Source organism: Corella eumyota, chromosome 4, assembly GCF_963082875.1.
Source record: "Corella eumyota chromosome 4, kaCorEumy4.1, whole genome shotgun sequence".
NCBI classification, from domain to species: domain Eukaryota; kingdom Metazoa; phylum Chordata; class Ascidiacea; order Phlebobranchia; family Corellidae; genus Corella; species Corella eumyota.
Window position 1 is genome coordinate 1,827,733 of NC_137493.1, and position 14,105 is coordinate 1,841,837.

Here is a 14,105-nt window from a genome sequence, read left to right on the forward strand (position 1 = left end):
TTCGGCAGTTTAACCTAACTGGTTGTAAATTAATTAGTTTAACGACTTCAGCCAAAAACATGACATTTAACTGTTTCCGTTTTTTTATAATGACGTGTATCATGTTTATTGTGACGTAGATTAGGTTATTTATGATGTTGTTTAATTATAAGCTGTACTACGTTAAATTAATATAAAAAGGTTTTGCCTTAAAAAGCAAAGATTTTAATCTTAAAAATTAATTTAGATTAAGTTTCATATTAGTGACATCACATTAGTTTAGGCTTCTAAGCATTTTAGTAAAAAAAACTAGACTAGTTTGAGTTTTATCAGTTTAAAAAAAGTCAATTGTGACGTCATGAAATTGTACGTTAAGTTTGGAGATAAATGGATTGTTGTTCCATGCTTGACTGAACATGTAACTGTGGGTGACGTAATCACTGGAGCGAAACAAAGGTTTCGTGAACTCGAAATACACGTCACAGATAAGGTAATAACGTTGTAATTCAAATTTGTGACGTCATTTAAATAAATATTATATTTCTATTGTTGTCACAGGAATCTACTCTAACGTCATCAGGTGGTCATATCGTGTATAGTAATAGTGACGTGATCACAAACGTTTTGGAAGATCAACAATTTCTCGAACTAAGTAAAACTTCACTTTTTGTTTAACAATAATAATTTATGACGTCATTTACTTTATTATTTGGTCATTGCAGGAGATCCAACTAAACCAATCTCGCTAGTAGGGGAATTACCGAATATAGTACCAGTAAAAACCAGGTAGAGTGATTTAATATTGCATCATTTTTTATCTATAGTGATGTAACATTGTTGTTTTTATTTTTTAGCGCGAGATCGCTGCTTGAGGCTAAAAACAAGGTAAAAAATATAACTTAATATAAAAATTTTTTTTGATGATAATGATTTTATATGACGTCACAGGCTATCATTGTTCTGGATGGGAAATCATTGACAACTGAAGCTTTGTGTTCGATATCGAACGGAAACTTTAATATCCAGGTTGGTTTATGACGTCACAAAACGTATATCCTCGTTAAACGCTCCTATTAATACTGAAATTATGACGTGTATAGTTGTCACGTGATGCAAAAGAGAAGGTTAAACAGTCAAGGGCGATCTTGGATGAAATTGTGGAGCAACATAAAAGTAGGAAAAAAGATTTTTAATCATTAATTGCCCTAAAAACTTAAACACATTATGGGTTAGTATTTTTGGACAAAATTAAAGCAAATTTTTTTTAAAATCAAAGCTTTTTTTGGTTAATTTTTTTTGTTTTTACAACTTGATGAGTTAAATAATTTTTTTAAGTCGTGTATGGAGTTTCCACTGGTTTCGGTAAATTTGCAAGAGTAGCAATTCCCCACGATCAACTTGGGTTACTTCAGGACAACTTAATCGAGTCTCATTGTGCCGGGGTCGGTTCCCCATTGAGCCCGGAGAAAACCCGGATGCTTCTGGCGGTGAGGATAAATATTTTGTGCAAAGGTTATAGCGGGATATCGCCCGATAATCTGGATATTTTGGTTAAAGCTTTCAACAGTAAGTTTACTGTAATATTTATCTTTGATGGAAAAAGTTTGATCTTAAAAACTATATACAATGCCTAATTTTAATATTATTGTGGTTTTAAGAATTAATAATAATCAAATAACATGTTTTTTGATCTTATATATCAAATGCTATCCAGTATCTTGGTGTAGTGGTAAGAACACTTGCTACTATGAAGTCGTAGGTTCAATTCCCACTGCTTTTACGCTGTAGTGTCCTTGAGTAAGACGCTATAAACGGTATGAACTCCTGCTAAGCCAACACCTTATCGGCAGCACAATTACCGGCCAAATATAATCTAAATCATTTTTAGCTTTTACAAAAACTTTAAGCTTGTTACTACATACATTAATAATGTTTAATATTAACATAGGTTCATGTTTACCCTGGATCCCAATACAGGGAACCGTTGGTGCAAGTGGAGACCTGGCACCATTGTCCCACATGGCGTTGGGTCTGTGTGGAAAAGGGAAAATGTGGTCGCCCGAGAGTGGATGGGCAGAGGCGAGTGATGTGTTAAGCGCTCATGGAATCACTCCGTTAAGTTTAAAGGCAAAAGAAGGTAATTAGTTGTTATTTAATACAGTTGTTATACTATCTTGGTATAAACACATTTTTTTAATTGACTTTAATGCATTACTACTCGATTGGTATAGTTTCTTTTATCGTACTGAACTTAAAACGTTTAGTTTAATTTCGAGTATGTCATTGCATTCTTAGGTAAAGTGGAAATAAAAATAAACTTTTTTGAACTCCCACATTTTAGGTTTGGCTTTGATTAACGGAACCCAGTTTATATCCTCAATTGGAAGCGAAGCAGTGGAGCGAGCTAGAAAAATAGCGCTTCAAGCGGACGTTATCACTGCTTTAACACTGGAGGCGCTCAATGGTACGAGCAGGGCTTTTGACGAGGCTATTCATAACGCCAGGCCACATAAAGGTCAAAAAGAGGTCGCAAAACGGATACGAACTTTATTGCAATACGGTGGACAACAATCTGAGATAACAGGTTAGTGATGACGTAATACAATGACGTCATTTCTTATAATTTGTTGTAAAATTATTAAAAGATTATATATTTTTATGACGTCATAGTGAACCATCGCGATTGCAATCGAGTCCAGGACGCTTACACGTTAAGATGTTGTCCTCAAGTTCACGGTATTGTTCACGACACAATCGCCTTTGTTAAAAGTATCTTGGACGTCGAACTTAACAGCGCTACAGACAATCCCGTAAGTTGTGACGTCATAATACCAACAAAACTAAAGCACAAATTGTAACGTGGTAACCATGCTATTATGACATCACAGATGGTGTTGATCGAACGAGCGGAGACGATTTCGGGCGGTAACTTTCACGGGGAATACCCTGCTAAAGTGCTCGATTATTTGGCGATTGGGGTGAGTGAGTTGGGTTCGATCAGCGAGCGAAGAATTGAAAGAATGTGCAATCCAGGTTTGGAGTTAAATTAAAATAAATTATCTGTAGAAAAAACCCCACCATCTATAGAAAAAAACCCGCCTTTAGGTGATGGGTTTTATATTTTATTAGAAAGGGTGTGCTATTGTGTCATGTTAAAACTATTCGCAAAACCTATAGTCTCTAAGAGCAAAGTGTGGGTTTGTTGCGCCTTGAATCCGAAACCTCTCGGGTCATACACCTATATTAAATATAGTACACCACACTGATAAACCGTAATTAGAAATATTATAACTTTTTAGCTTACAGCGACTTACCAGCGTTCCTAGTGGAGAACGGAGGTTTAAACAGCGGGTTTATGATTCCACACTGCACCGCTGCAGCTCTGGTCTCAGAGAACAAATGTTTGTGTCATCCTTCTTCAGTGGACTCGTTGTCAACCAGTGCTGGACAGGAAGATCACGTGTCAATGGGCGGGTGGGCAGCTAGGAAGGTGAGTTATTGTGGCGTCATAATCGATTTTTTTTTAATATAGTAAGGACAATAGAAAGTTATAAAATGTTATTATTTTCGATTTTTGACAAAACATGACATTATCAATACAATGACAAAGGTGTTCTTTTTTTATGACGTCATACTTAGGCTTTGAAAGTTGTCGAACACGTGGAGCAAGTATTAGCGATTGAACTTTTGTGCGCATGTCAAGGAATTGAATTTCATCGACCTCTAAAAACCACTCAAGCGTTGGAGGCTGTGCATCACGTGGTCAGACAGGTTGCTAAGTAAGTATTGTGACGTCATTATTTTTAGAGTTAAATTTTTTAAGCTTTTATGTTTTTAAAGTGCTGTTATGTGCTAAATTTAAACTTAGTTGGATGTTTTTTTTACAGGCCCTATGATAAAGACCGAGTACAAAGCCCAGACATCGATGCTGTCACGAAACTTCTGCGGGAAAATAAGATCTGGGAAGCGGTGGCCGGATTTATGAATGAGCCGATCAAGAAAATTCCTCACGATTATTCAAGCTCGCCTACCTCGAGTTATTTGACAAAAGCTATGCAAGAAAAAAAACGCTAAAGCTGTCTTTAATATATAACCAGGATAAAGTCGGTAGGAAGCTAATGGTTATAAACCTTTCCTGAGTTTTACGACTTCAGGAAATCGTTCGAAGCCATTTCATTTCTGTCCCCAAACTAATATGCTGTTTATGTTGTTAAATTAAGTGGAATTTTATTAATATAACTAGCCTCGGTTAGGACATGTAGCAGTATGTTTTTTTTTGTATTTTAACGTTTTAAATTATTAACTCATACTAATAACTGTTTAATATAATACGCGCTTATTTAATAACAAATATGTTGACTTATTTTGTATTATTAGGTTTTAAATTTTGTGTTTTCATTATTTTTTTTTTATAATAAATTAACAACTACCTTACTTGTTAGTTAAATTTTTGATTAAAATATGTAGGTTGAGGATAAACGGAAAAATGTCGAAAGTTTGCTTGATTGATTACTGCAACGCATGACTAACTTATTTTCGGACCTGGAAAATTCAGATTTTTTGTTTACTTAAATTTGAAATATTTGATTTTGCTTAAAATTATGTAAACAGTTAAGTCAGAATAGTAAGAACATCTAAACTTATGTTATCAGTGCAATGATTAAGCAAAAATTATGTTTAATTTTTGGTAAATTTTGTTATGTCAAAATTAAAGCAGGTTGTTTACCATTTTTTTAAATTTTTTTTGGATAATAATTAAAATTTTAAATTAAAACAATGTCTGGTGAAAAAGGACGTCTCGAAGTTATCCACAGTCACCTTAACACTTCAAAACGTAAGTTGTCAACACAAAATAACTGTTAACACTTTAATTTTATACCTATATTGGTTTTGCCTAATAATTAAATAATTGCTTTTTAGCATTAGAGTATTAATTATGAATTAAAAAATAAAGAATTTTGTGACATAGAAGCACTGAAAATTGGAGATCTATTGTCTGCCAAATTCATAAAATGCGAAAATGGCGGATTTTTATAACCTTACCTAATCTTCTTTTGTACATTGCCTTTTTTTGCATTTATTTTGGTACTACTTGTTTAAGCCAGCGGACGAGGCTAATAGAGCTCCTAAAAATTTAATTTGTGACCTAAAATAACATAACTGGAATGAACTACAATTAAATTGCGCTAAACTCTAAGCTTATATTGAAAATATAATAAATATATATACTTAAAATTTTACTTTTTTAAAAGGTTATTATTCAATTTTCAGGTTTGGTAAAGTCAGAATGTGGAGGGGAAGAGGTGGAATCGAACATTAAACCCGGGACACGAAGTATCCCAAGAAGAAGAGAGGAAACTTTGAAGTGGGCTGGGTGGGGTTATAATGATTCAAAGTTTCAACTTAATGATAAGGGAGTGGTGAGTTGTTACCAACATTTTTTTTAATAGTTTTGCGATATTTTTTTAACTTAAGAAATAAAAATGTTATTAAAAAACAAATTGAGTTTAAAAATTAAGAAAACTTTAAAATTTTATTTTTACTAAAGCTCAAAGATCTAAATTTTAATAACAATATGATTTTAAAACAATAGTTTGTTGTATATTGGTCATGACACTAGATTACTAGCCAAAAGATTTTGTATTTAAGCCACATTATTAACCCAAGAGTTCGATATTTGCACATGTTTTAAACACGACACAACAGTATCCGTTCTTTATTATAAAAAGCAATCTCTTTAAGGCCACCATAAAAAGCATAGACTAAAAGTAAAATGGATAATATTATAAAATTTGTTTTTTCTTTAGCTTGAGTTTAGTGGGTCCCGCTACAAAATAAGTGGATACCAACTTCCGCATCTTCGCCCTTGGATGGAATTAAATCTAGGGATCACAATTGATGAAGCATCTCCCTCTGTTCCCCAGTGTGACCTCACAAAACTCCCTGCACCAATTTTAAACCAAGATTTCTTGGATGAACTAAACAAGATTGGAATGGAAACATCAATGGAGCCAATAGACAGGTTGGGAGATTTATAATTTTTTTGTTTTAACTTAGAATTGTTATAACAGGGTAAAGTTGTGATAGTTCTGCATCTTTGGTTAGATTTATGAACAATGAACTTTTAAAAATATAAACCACAGTTTTTTTAAATAGCCTATTTATATATTGGGACCTGATGGACAATATATGTATAGTATATAAGTCAAATTTATAGGCCTACAAATTATTAAAAATGCAATTTGTGGTTTGAGTGTAAATTATTGCGGAAAAAATAATTAAAGGTTGTAACTATATTTTAACAACTTAAAAGCTGTCTGTAGGGCGAGCCATCAATTAGTTTTTAATGATACCAGTACCAAAATAATGGCATCAAAATTTAATTTAATTGAGTGTTTTTTCTAGAAATTTGAATTTAAACATTTGAAATTACTTAAACCTTATTACTTATGAACCTGTTCTAAATGCAATGTTTTTTTTCACAGATTAATGAGATCACATGGTCACACTTTGGAGGAACTCTTTTTGTTGAGGAATGGAAAATTTAATGACCGGATCCCTGATGTCATTGTTTTTCCTCGTAACCATGACGATGTAGTTGAATTGGTGCAGAGTGCGGTCAGGTGTAACGTCTGCTTAATTCCTATTGGAGGAGGTAAACGAATAAATTTTAATATTATTGTTTTTAAATATCGTTATCTTTTACATTTTGTTACCCTGACCCAAAATTGAGTTAACTTTGGCAGTTTGAATTATTTTTAATTATTTAATAATATTCTGATTAAATTTTGGCTTGGCAAGAGTTTATATTATTTACACCGCCTTACCGCCTTACATAAAGGGGCTACAGCACAAAAGCAGTAGAAATCAAACTCAAGACCTAATTTAATAAGGCAAAAGGTATTATTTTATTTAGGATTTTATTTAGTATGTTATAAGTGCTGACCATTTTAGATTAAGTTTAAAATCCAAAGTCTAGAATATCGATATTTGATCAGACACTTTGGTTTAAAGTTCACAAATATTTAATGTTTGAACAAATTTAGTTTGTTATAATTTTGTCATTTATTATTTATAATAAGTAAACACTAGAACCTGGGTTTAACAATCAAAGTTCAAATTTTAACTTCAGTTTATTTTTTTAAAAACACAATGATTTTGGACAAATATTTCTACAAGTTGATATTCTAAATGTTTTTTTAAACTATACTTGGATTGGGTTAGGTATATCTATTAATAAATACGTACATATTATTTTTTTTAAGCAATAATTTTATTTTATATTTTTAGTTATTGTAAATTTTTACATAACTATTAAATATTTGAAGCAAAATATACATTTTACCTATCACATTATCAGTATTATAAACAAACAATTATTAACATTATAAATTTTAATTTATTAAGATCTGAATTCACTTTATCTCTTGATAATTTCAATTTAAATATTTAAATATTTATGTTTAGGAACAACTGTCACCTTATCAGTGATGTGTCCAAGTGAAGAACGAAGATGTATCGCTATGATTGACATGACTCAAATGAATAAAATATTGTGGGTCGATGAGAAAAATTTACTTGCAAGAATTGGTAAAAAAAGAATGTTTTTAATGTATATTCTCGTATTTAAAAAGAGTAGAATTTTTTTGTGTGTTGTTCTTATTAATATAAGTGTGTTTAAAATTAAAAATATAACAAAAAAATGAATAAAAACATCAAACTATGCAAACTTAAAAATAAATTGTTTACCAGAATCTGGGATTATTGGACAGGATTTGGAGCGTGACCTTGCTGCATTGGGGTTATGTACAGGTCATGAACCCGATTCTATGGAATTCTCGTCCCTAGGAGGATGGGTGGCCACTAGGGCATCGGGAATGAAGAAAAACGTTTACGGTAAAAACTTTATCTCCAAGACTTAAATTTTTTGAATTTTTTGTTTTTATTATGACATAATAATCCTACAAACGTGAAGCCCCATTAAGATAATGACAATATTGTGACATCACAGGCAACATCGAAGACTTACTTGTTCATGTGCGCATGGTGACACCTAGAGGAGTTTTGGAGAAGAATTGCATGGTTCCCAGGATGTCAGCCGGACCCGACCTTCATCAGTTTATCCTCGGTTCTGAAGGTCAAATATTTTTTTAATAATTAACAACATAAAAAGTTTGGTCACATTTCTGTTACTATTCCAAGCAAATTTTTTAGATTAAAATCTGACAATTAATTTTATGTTTTAGGAACTCTTGGGATTATCACAGAGGTCACCTTGAGAGTTCGACCTTTACCTAAGTGTCAAAGGTCAGTTCAATTAAATTTTGTATAAAAAGAAAAATCATGACATCAAAAATAATATCAAACTCATAAAGAGCAAAAAAATTAAGTAACTTATGACATCACAAAAAACAAATAATCATGATTATGACATCACACAGGTATGGATCTATAGTGTTCCCAAACTTCAAACATGGGGTAGATTGTTTGAGGGAGGTTGCTTTAAACAGATGTGCTCCAGCTTCTATAAGATTGATGGATAACCCACAATTCCAATTTGGACAAGCTTTAAAACCTGAGGTAAATTTTAATTGTTGTTCTATTAAGAGAAATATAATGAAACCATATGCCAAACTAGTTTTGTGTCTTTTTTCTTATTTTATTTTCTATATATTCTCATAGTCTTAAACCATTGGCATGGTGTAGTAGTTTAAGTACTTGACTGTAAAGTCCTGGGTTTTAGTCCTGAGGCTATGAAGTTACCCTTTTAACAAGAAGGCTAAATTTGCACAAATAAGTCGGATTTATTAGTTAAAGTGAAAGCTCTGAGTTTATACCTTAAACTGTTTTAATTTCTAGGTTGCTGGAATATTTACTTCATTTATCGACGGAATGAAAAAATTTTATGTCACTAAAATTAAAGGTTATGACCCTGCTCATATGTGTGTGGCAACACTGCTGTTCGAAGGTGGGTTTTTATTGGAAACCCTGAAATTTTAAATTTATAAATTTTTGTGAAGATATTTGATTTAAAATGATCAAAATTTCAGTAAATTGTTTTTTTTTAATTTTTTTTGAGGAATATGTCTATTAAAAATGGTTTCAATAATGTGGGCAACTAACTTATTTTTTTTTATATATTTTTTAGGTGATGAAACTTTTATAAATGCACAAGAGAAATCAGTTTATGAAATTGCAGCAAAGCATGGTGGGATGCCAGCAGGGGAGGATAATGGACAGAGGGGATATATGTTGACTTATGTTATCGCTTATCTGAGGTTAGTATACTACAAACATAATTTAAAAAAAATTTTAGTAATATTTTTGTATATAAAATTGTAATATTTTAAAAAAAATTTAATAAATGAATCAAAAATAAAAGTTTAAAAGAAAAGTAGTAAAGATTTTTAAATTAAATTTGACTTTTATTTGTTTTTTCATTTTTTTGTTATTTTTTACCCAGAGATGCAGGTTTCGAGTACGAGGCAGTGAGTGAATCGTTTGAAACTTCAGTTCCATGGGATCGAGTGAGCGACCTCTGCAGGAATGTCAAGGACAGAGTTAAACATGAATGTGATAACCAGGGGGTGAGGATAAACTTATTTTTAATTTCAATTTTACAAATTTATATTTAACTAACTTTAATCTAACATCAGATTACTTAATTACCTTTTTAAACCGTATATCTTTTAATTTTTTAATAAGTATAGAAAACTTATATAAATGGAGCTTGGTGGACAATACATTATGTAATGTGTATCCAGTATATATCTTTATCCTTGATGTGGGAAAGTCGAATGCGCGGCTTAAACATAGAGTAACATCAGTTACCCCGACCCAGTCTTGAGTTGCCTGTGGCAGTTTGGGATATTATAGATTATAATTGCCCGGTAATTGTACTGCGGATTAAGTGCTGGCTCAGCAGGAGTTAATATCGTTTATAGATAGCGCCTTACTCAAGGGCGCTACAGCATGAGAACAGTGGGGATTGAACCCACGTCCTCATGTGTGGTGTAGCAAGTGTTCTTACCACTACACCACGCTGCCGATCTGCTGTTAATGGTACATAAGTAAAATATCGAGGGTAAATACTAAATAATAGATAAAAGTTGCAACCATATCACAATAGTTAAAATGCAGCCTATAAGGCAGGCCATGGTCTAGTTTGGTCAATCACATTATATCAACTTATTAATCCTGATGTTTATCTCTCTTAGGTAAGATATCCAATACTAAGCACATGCAGAGTGACCCAAACTTATGATGCTGGGGCTTGTGTTTATTTCTATCTTGCTTTCAAGGTAATTTTGATTAAACATTAATAAACAACTTTATAATTTTTACAAGTTTAAATTTTAATCTTTTTGTATTGCCAGTATTGTTATAAACGTGATATGTTTTTACAATTCATGTTTTTTAGTCCTCTTTTTTAATTTTTAGGACAGTTTTTGTTAATTTTTTAATTTTCTTAAAATTTTACTTTTAGTATCGTGGTCTTAAAGACCCAGTTGGTTCCTACCTTGCTGTTGAGGATGCAGCTCGTGATGAAATCCTGTCAAACGGGGGCAGTATATCCCACCATCATGGAGTGGGTAAGTTAAGGAAGAAGTACATGAGTCGCACCATGACCCAGCCTGGGTTGGGGGCTATTGGGTCAGTAAAAGAATACCTGGACCCCAGGAACATATTTGGGTCTGGAAATTTGGTTTAAAATTTCAGAAAAAAAAATGGCAAAAAAATTTTGATTTAAAACTCTTGAAAAAATGTTAAAGTCCTGACATTTTTATGAGTTTCGAGATACTAATAATTTCAATATTTAAACTTGAAAAAAGTTTTTTTTAAATCTTTGCCAAATTTTTTGAATATTTTGTACATTTTTTGACTTCAACACGTTGCTGAAATTTAATTTTATTGTATTAAGGGGGAATTATTATTTTGTTAATTGTAATTTTTATGCAAAAACCAATTCAATGTTTAATAATTACGAGCTTAGATTAAAAAAGGTATTGCGTAGTCAAATCACATAACAAAATGGAGGGTTATTGTGATGTCATACCACCATATTATTCCCATAACCAATCAAAAAGTAAAAATTTGTTAAGTAGTTTTAAGATTTATCTATGCAGTGGTGTTTTATATTAATTTGTCCTCTTTAAAGGAAGCTCTTGACCAATTTGTGTCATTATTCTGGGTCTTGACTGTTTTGTGTCAATATTCAAGGTCTTGTCCATTATGTGTCGTTGTTAAGGTTCTTGACTGTTTTGTGTCATTAGTTAAGGTCTTGACTGTTTTGTGTCAATATTTAAGGTTTTGACCTGTTTCGAATTGGTTTCTAATTAAATGCTAATTAATATTTTGTTAATTTCTACATTTTTTAATTTTTTTCATTGTAGTTTATTTTATAATGTGATAGTTTTGTGTAAATGTTGTATGTTATAAAATCAAATAATGTAGATTAATTATAAAATTAAAACCAAAACATTTCTTTATTTTGAATTGAAAATATAAAACAAAAATTAATTATTTTTAACCAAAAATGAAAAATTTAAATTCGGGCAAATTTATAAACAAGATTCTAAAAAAAGGAAATTAATTGGCAAAAAATAAAGAAATTTAAACAAACTGTTAAAAATAACTGTTACCAGTTGTGCAAATTGTAAAGAAAAAAAGAAAACACAAAATCTGGAAATATTTAAACAATTCTAATATTGGTGTATGACTAGGAAACCACAAATGGTGGGTATTTAAACTTGCTAGTAGAACTATATATCATGGTATTATGCAAAGATAGTTTTCTTGTAAATTTATAATCAAGTTGATAGAAAAATTTCATGTTTATTCGTTTTAATAATATTCCTAAAGTTTTTTGGAAACCCTGTTGCACTTTTTGGGGCAACACTGCATCACGTGACCGACCTTGCGCAACATTTGGCGGGATTTTCGTTGACTGGGGCTTCCCCGGTTAGTTGAAAGGCAAGCTAGATAAATTGTAATTAAAAAATTAATTTTGTTAATTAATTAATGACTTTTTAATAAAATTCTGTTATGTTACTAACAGCTTTTAATTTTTGCAATTTTAAATTTATATGACATCATAATCTATGACGTCATTACCTGTTTTTTCTCGTCGTCTTCTGCTTTGAGTAAAAGTTTGGCAAGTTCTAGAACACATTCTTCGATGTTCGTTCCAAGTTTCGCGCTCGTCTCCAAATACTTCGATTTAGTCTCCTGTAAAAACATTGTGACGTCATATTTATTAATGTAATAAGGGTAATGACGTCAGAAATTAAAAAAACTATTCTATGACGTCGTAATATTACAGCAAACAAATGACGTCATACCATGGCCAGTTTTTTTCCTTGTTCAGTAGTAACACATTTCTTCCCATACTTTGCACTTGTTTCTCTCATGTCTAACTTGTTAGCGCACAACATCGTCGGTAACACTCTTCCAGCTCCGTCCTGTGACGTCATAAAGGTGTTTGTTTCAACATAGTTTGGGTTAAATTTCTTAGCTTTAAGTTTAAACGTGGTCAAAGATATTTTTAATTAGTAATCAATTTAAAAATTAGCAATAGTAGCATCTGCATTTTAACAACAGCTCTATTTAAGTGCTGACGGTTGGTTTCAAACCCAGTACTATTAAATAAAAACGAAATAGTATCCTCTACATTTTAACAATAGCCTTAGGACATGCCATCGGTGGGATTCGAACTCGGTACCATTGAATGTAAAACGAATAATTTTTTTTAATATATAAAGGGGATGTTGGAAAAATATCGTTTTACCAAATGTAGCAACATGGTTTAAACAGTGACGTCACAATTTACCAATGTAAACATAACGATCGAAATCTATTGTAAGTAGATTATCGCGATCCTATTATGACGTAGGAGGCTGTTATCGCGTATTTTACCTCGACAGCTGAAATCCAATCCCTGACATTTAGAAACGAGTTTTCGTAGGTGCAGTCGTATAATATCAACGCTCCGTCCGCTCTCCTGGAACAATATAACATTATGACGTCACAATAATGACTATTGTTGTTTTTAAATTTAACTTACTGATAGGCTTATTTAAGAATGTCGTTAATCACTAATTTTTACAATTCATAATTACGTCACAAATCATATTATTATGACGTCACCTAAAATACGAACGCGCGATGCTCCTGAATCGTTCCTGTCCCGCGGTATCCCAGATTTGAATGGTGACTGGTTTGTCGTCGATTTTAACAGTTTTTGTGTGGGAATCAACTCCTAAAATTAATCAAAAAAAATTTTGATTTTGTTTGTAAAAAAGTTGTGATTTTTGGCATTTATAAAAATGAAGACTTTGGGTTGATTTTAGCCTAAAAATTTTAATCCTTAGTAAAAAATTCGTAAATGATTCTTCTGAAAAGCTTGTGCAAATATCAACTTTTTTAAGTAAGAAAAGGAGGATATTTTTATTTATAATTTGAAGGATTCTTATTCAAAAAACAAAAACGGCGATATAGCCAATCAAACAAAGCACCCTGAAACAACAACATTGCTCACCTAGGGTCGCTGTCATGCTGGATTTAAATTCATTTTTACACAATCTCATCAACAAACTTGTTTTTCCAACACCTGAATCCCCAACCAATATAACCTTGTACATTCGATCTTCAACATTATTGTCTTCCATTATTACGTCACTAACTAATTACAAACGACTATTATTATATTGTCAACATTTTGTTTTGTTTTTAATTGGTATTTCTAAAATAAAACTACAACAAAACCTACTATTATTATATATTTATTTTTAACCTAAAGAAATTTAATTTTTACACCTTTTACTTTTCTTTTTATAAATAATTCTAAATTTACAAAAGACTAAATTTTAAAGTTAAATTATGTACGTTTTGCACCCTATTTAACAATACACAAAATAAATGTTAAGAAAAAACCTGAAAAACTGATTGAAATGTTAAATAAACCTTTCCAAATACTGGACGTGGTATAGTGGAAAACAGATGGCTTACTGTAGCTTCTTAAACTAACAATCCCTCGTATTCAAACAATCGCTATTTCGGCCAAATCGAATTTAACTGACCACAGCTTTATATATTACCAAACCACCATGCTATTTATTACATATTTA

The 14,105-nt window shown here is 31.5% G+C and overlaps 3 protein-coding genes across 3 annotated transcripts; 2 read left to right on the plus strand and 1 right to left on the minus strand.

The window, feature by feature from the left end:
• Positions 1 to 154: 154 nt before the first annotated feature.
• Positions 155 to 4,407, plus strand: LOC145749376 (histidine ammonia-lyase-like). The gene is made up of 14 exons (XM_082565125.1): positions 155 to 469; positions 538 to 631; positions 702 to 765; positions 834 to 864; positions 928 to 1,005; positions 1,080 to 1,152; positions 1,315 to 1,545; positions 1,928 to 2,116; positions 2,321 to 2,563; positions 2,650 to 2,789; positions 2,868 to 3,012; positions 3,279 to 3,469; positions 3,619 to 3,758; positions 3,867 to 4,407. Exons 1-14 carry the CDS (start codon positions 338 to 340, stop codon positions 4,051 to 4,053), a joined length of 1,938 nt encoding a protein of 645 aa, XP_082421251.1. The 5' UTR covers positions 155 to 337; the 3' UTR covers positions 4,054 to 4,407.
• Positions 4,408 to 4,691: 284 nt separating this feature from the next.
• On the plus strand, positions 4,692 to 11,462 carry LOC145749325 (alkyldihydroxyacetonephosphate synthase, peroxisomal-like). The gene is made up of 14 exons (XM_082565063.1): positions 4,692 to 4,813; positions 5,251 to 5,399; positions 5,787 to 6,001; positions 6,465 to 6,634; positions 7,447 to 7,569; positions 7,732 to 7,875; positions 7,991 to 8,116; positions 8,226 to 8,286; positions 8,421 to 8,559; positions 8,839 to 8,947; positions 9,128 to 9,257; positions 9,443 to 9,566; positions 10,197 to 10,280; positions 10,466 to 11,462. Exons 1-14 carry the CDS (start codon positions 4,756 to 4,758, stop codon positions 10,688 to 10,690), a joined length of 1,857 nt encoding a protein of 618 aa, XP_082421189.1. The 5' UTR covers positions 4,692 to 4,755; the 3' UTR covers positions 10,691 to 11,462.
• Positions 11,463 to 11,748: 286 nt separating this feature from the next.
• Positions 11,749 to 13,651, minus strand: LOC145751144 (ras and EF-hand domain-containing protein-like). Its single transcript, XM_082567235.1, has 6 exons — positions 13,517 to 13,651; positions 13,126 to 13,237; positions 12,895 to 12,979; positions 12,321 to 12,440; positions 12,094 to 12,207; positions 11,749 to 11,957 (listed from the first exon to the last, which is right to left on the minus strand). The coding sequence occupies exons 1-6, from the start codon at positions 13,644 to 13,646 to the stop codon at positions 11,883 to 11,885; spliced, it is 636 nt and encodes a 211-aa protein (XP_082423361.1). The 5' UTR covers positions 13,647 to 13,651; the 3' UTR covers positions 11,749 to 11,882.
• Between the last annotated feature and the right edge of the window lie 454 nt (positions 13,652 to 14,105).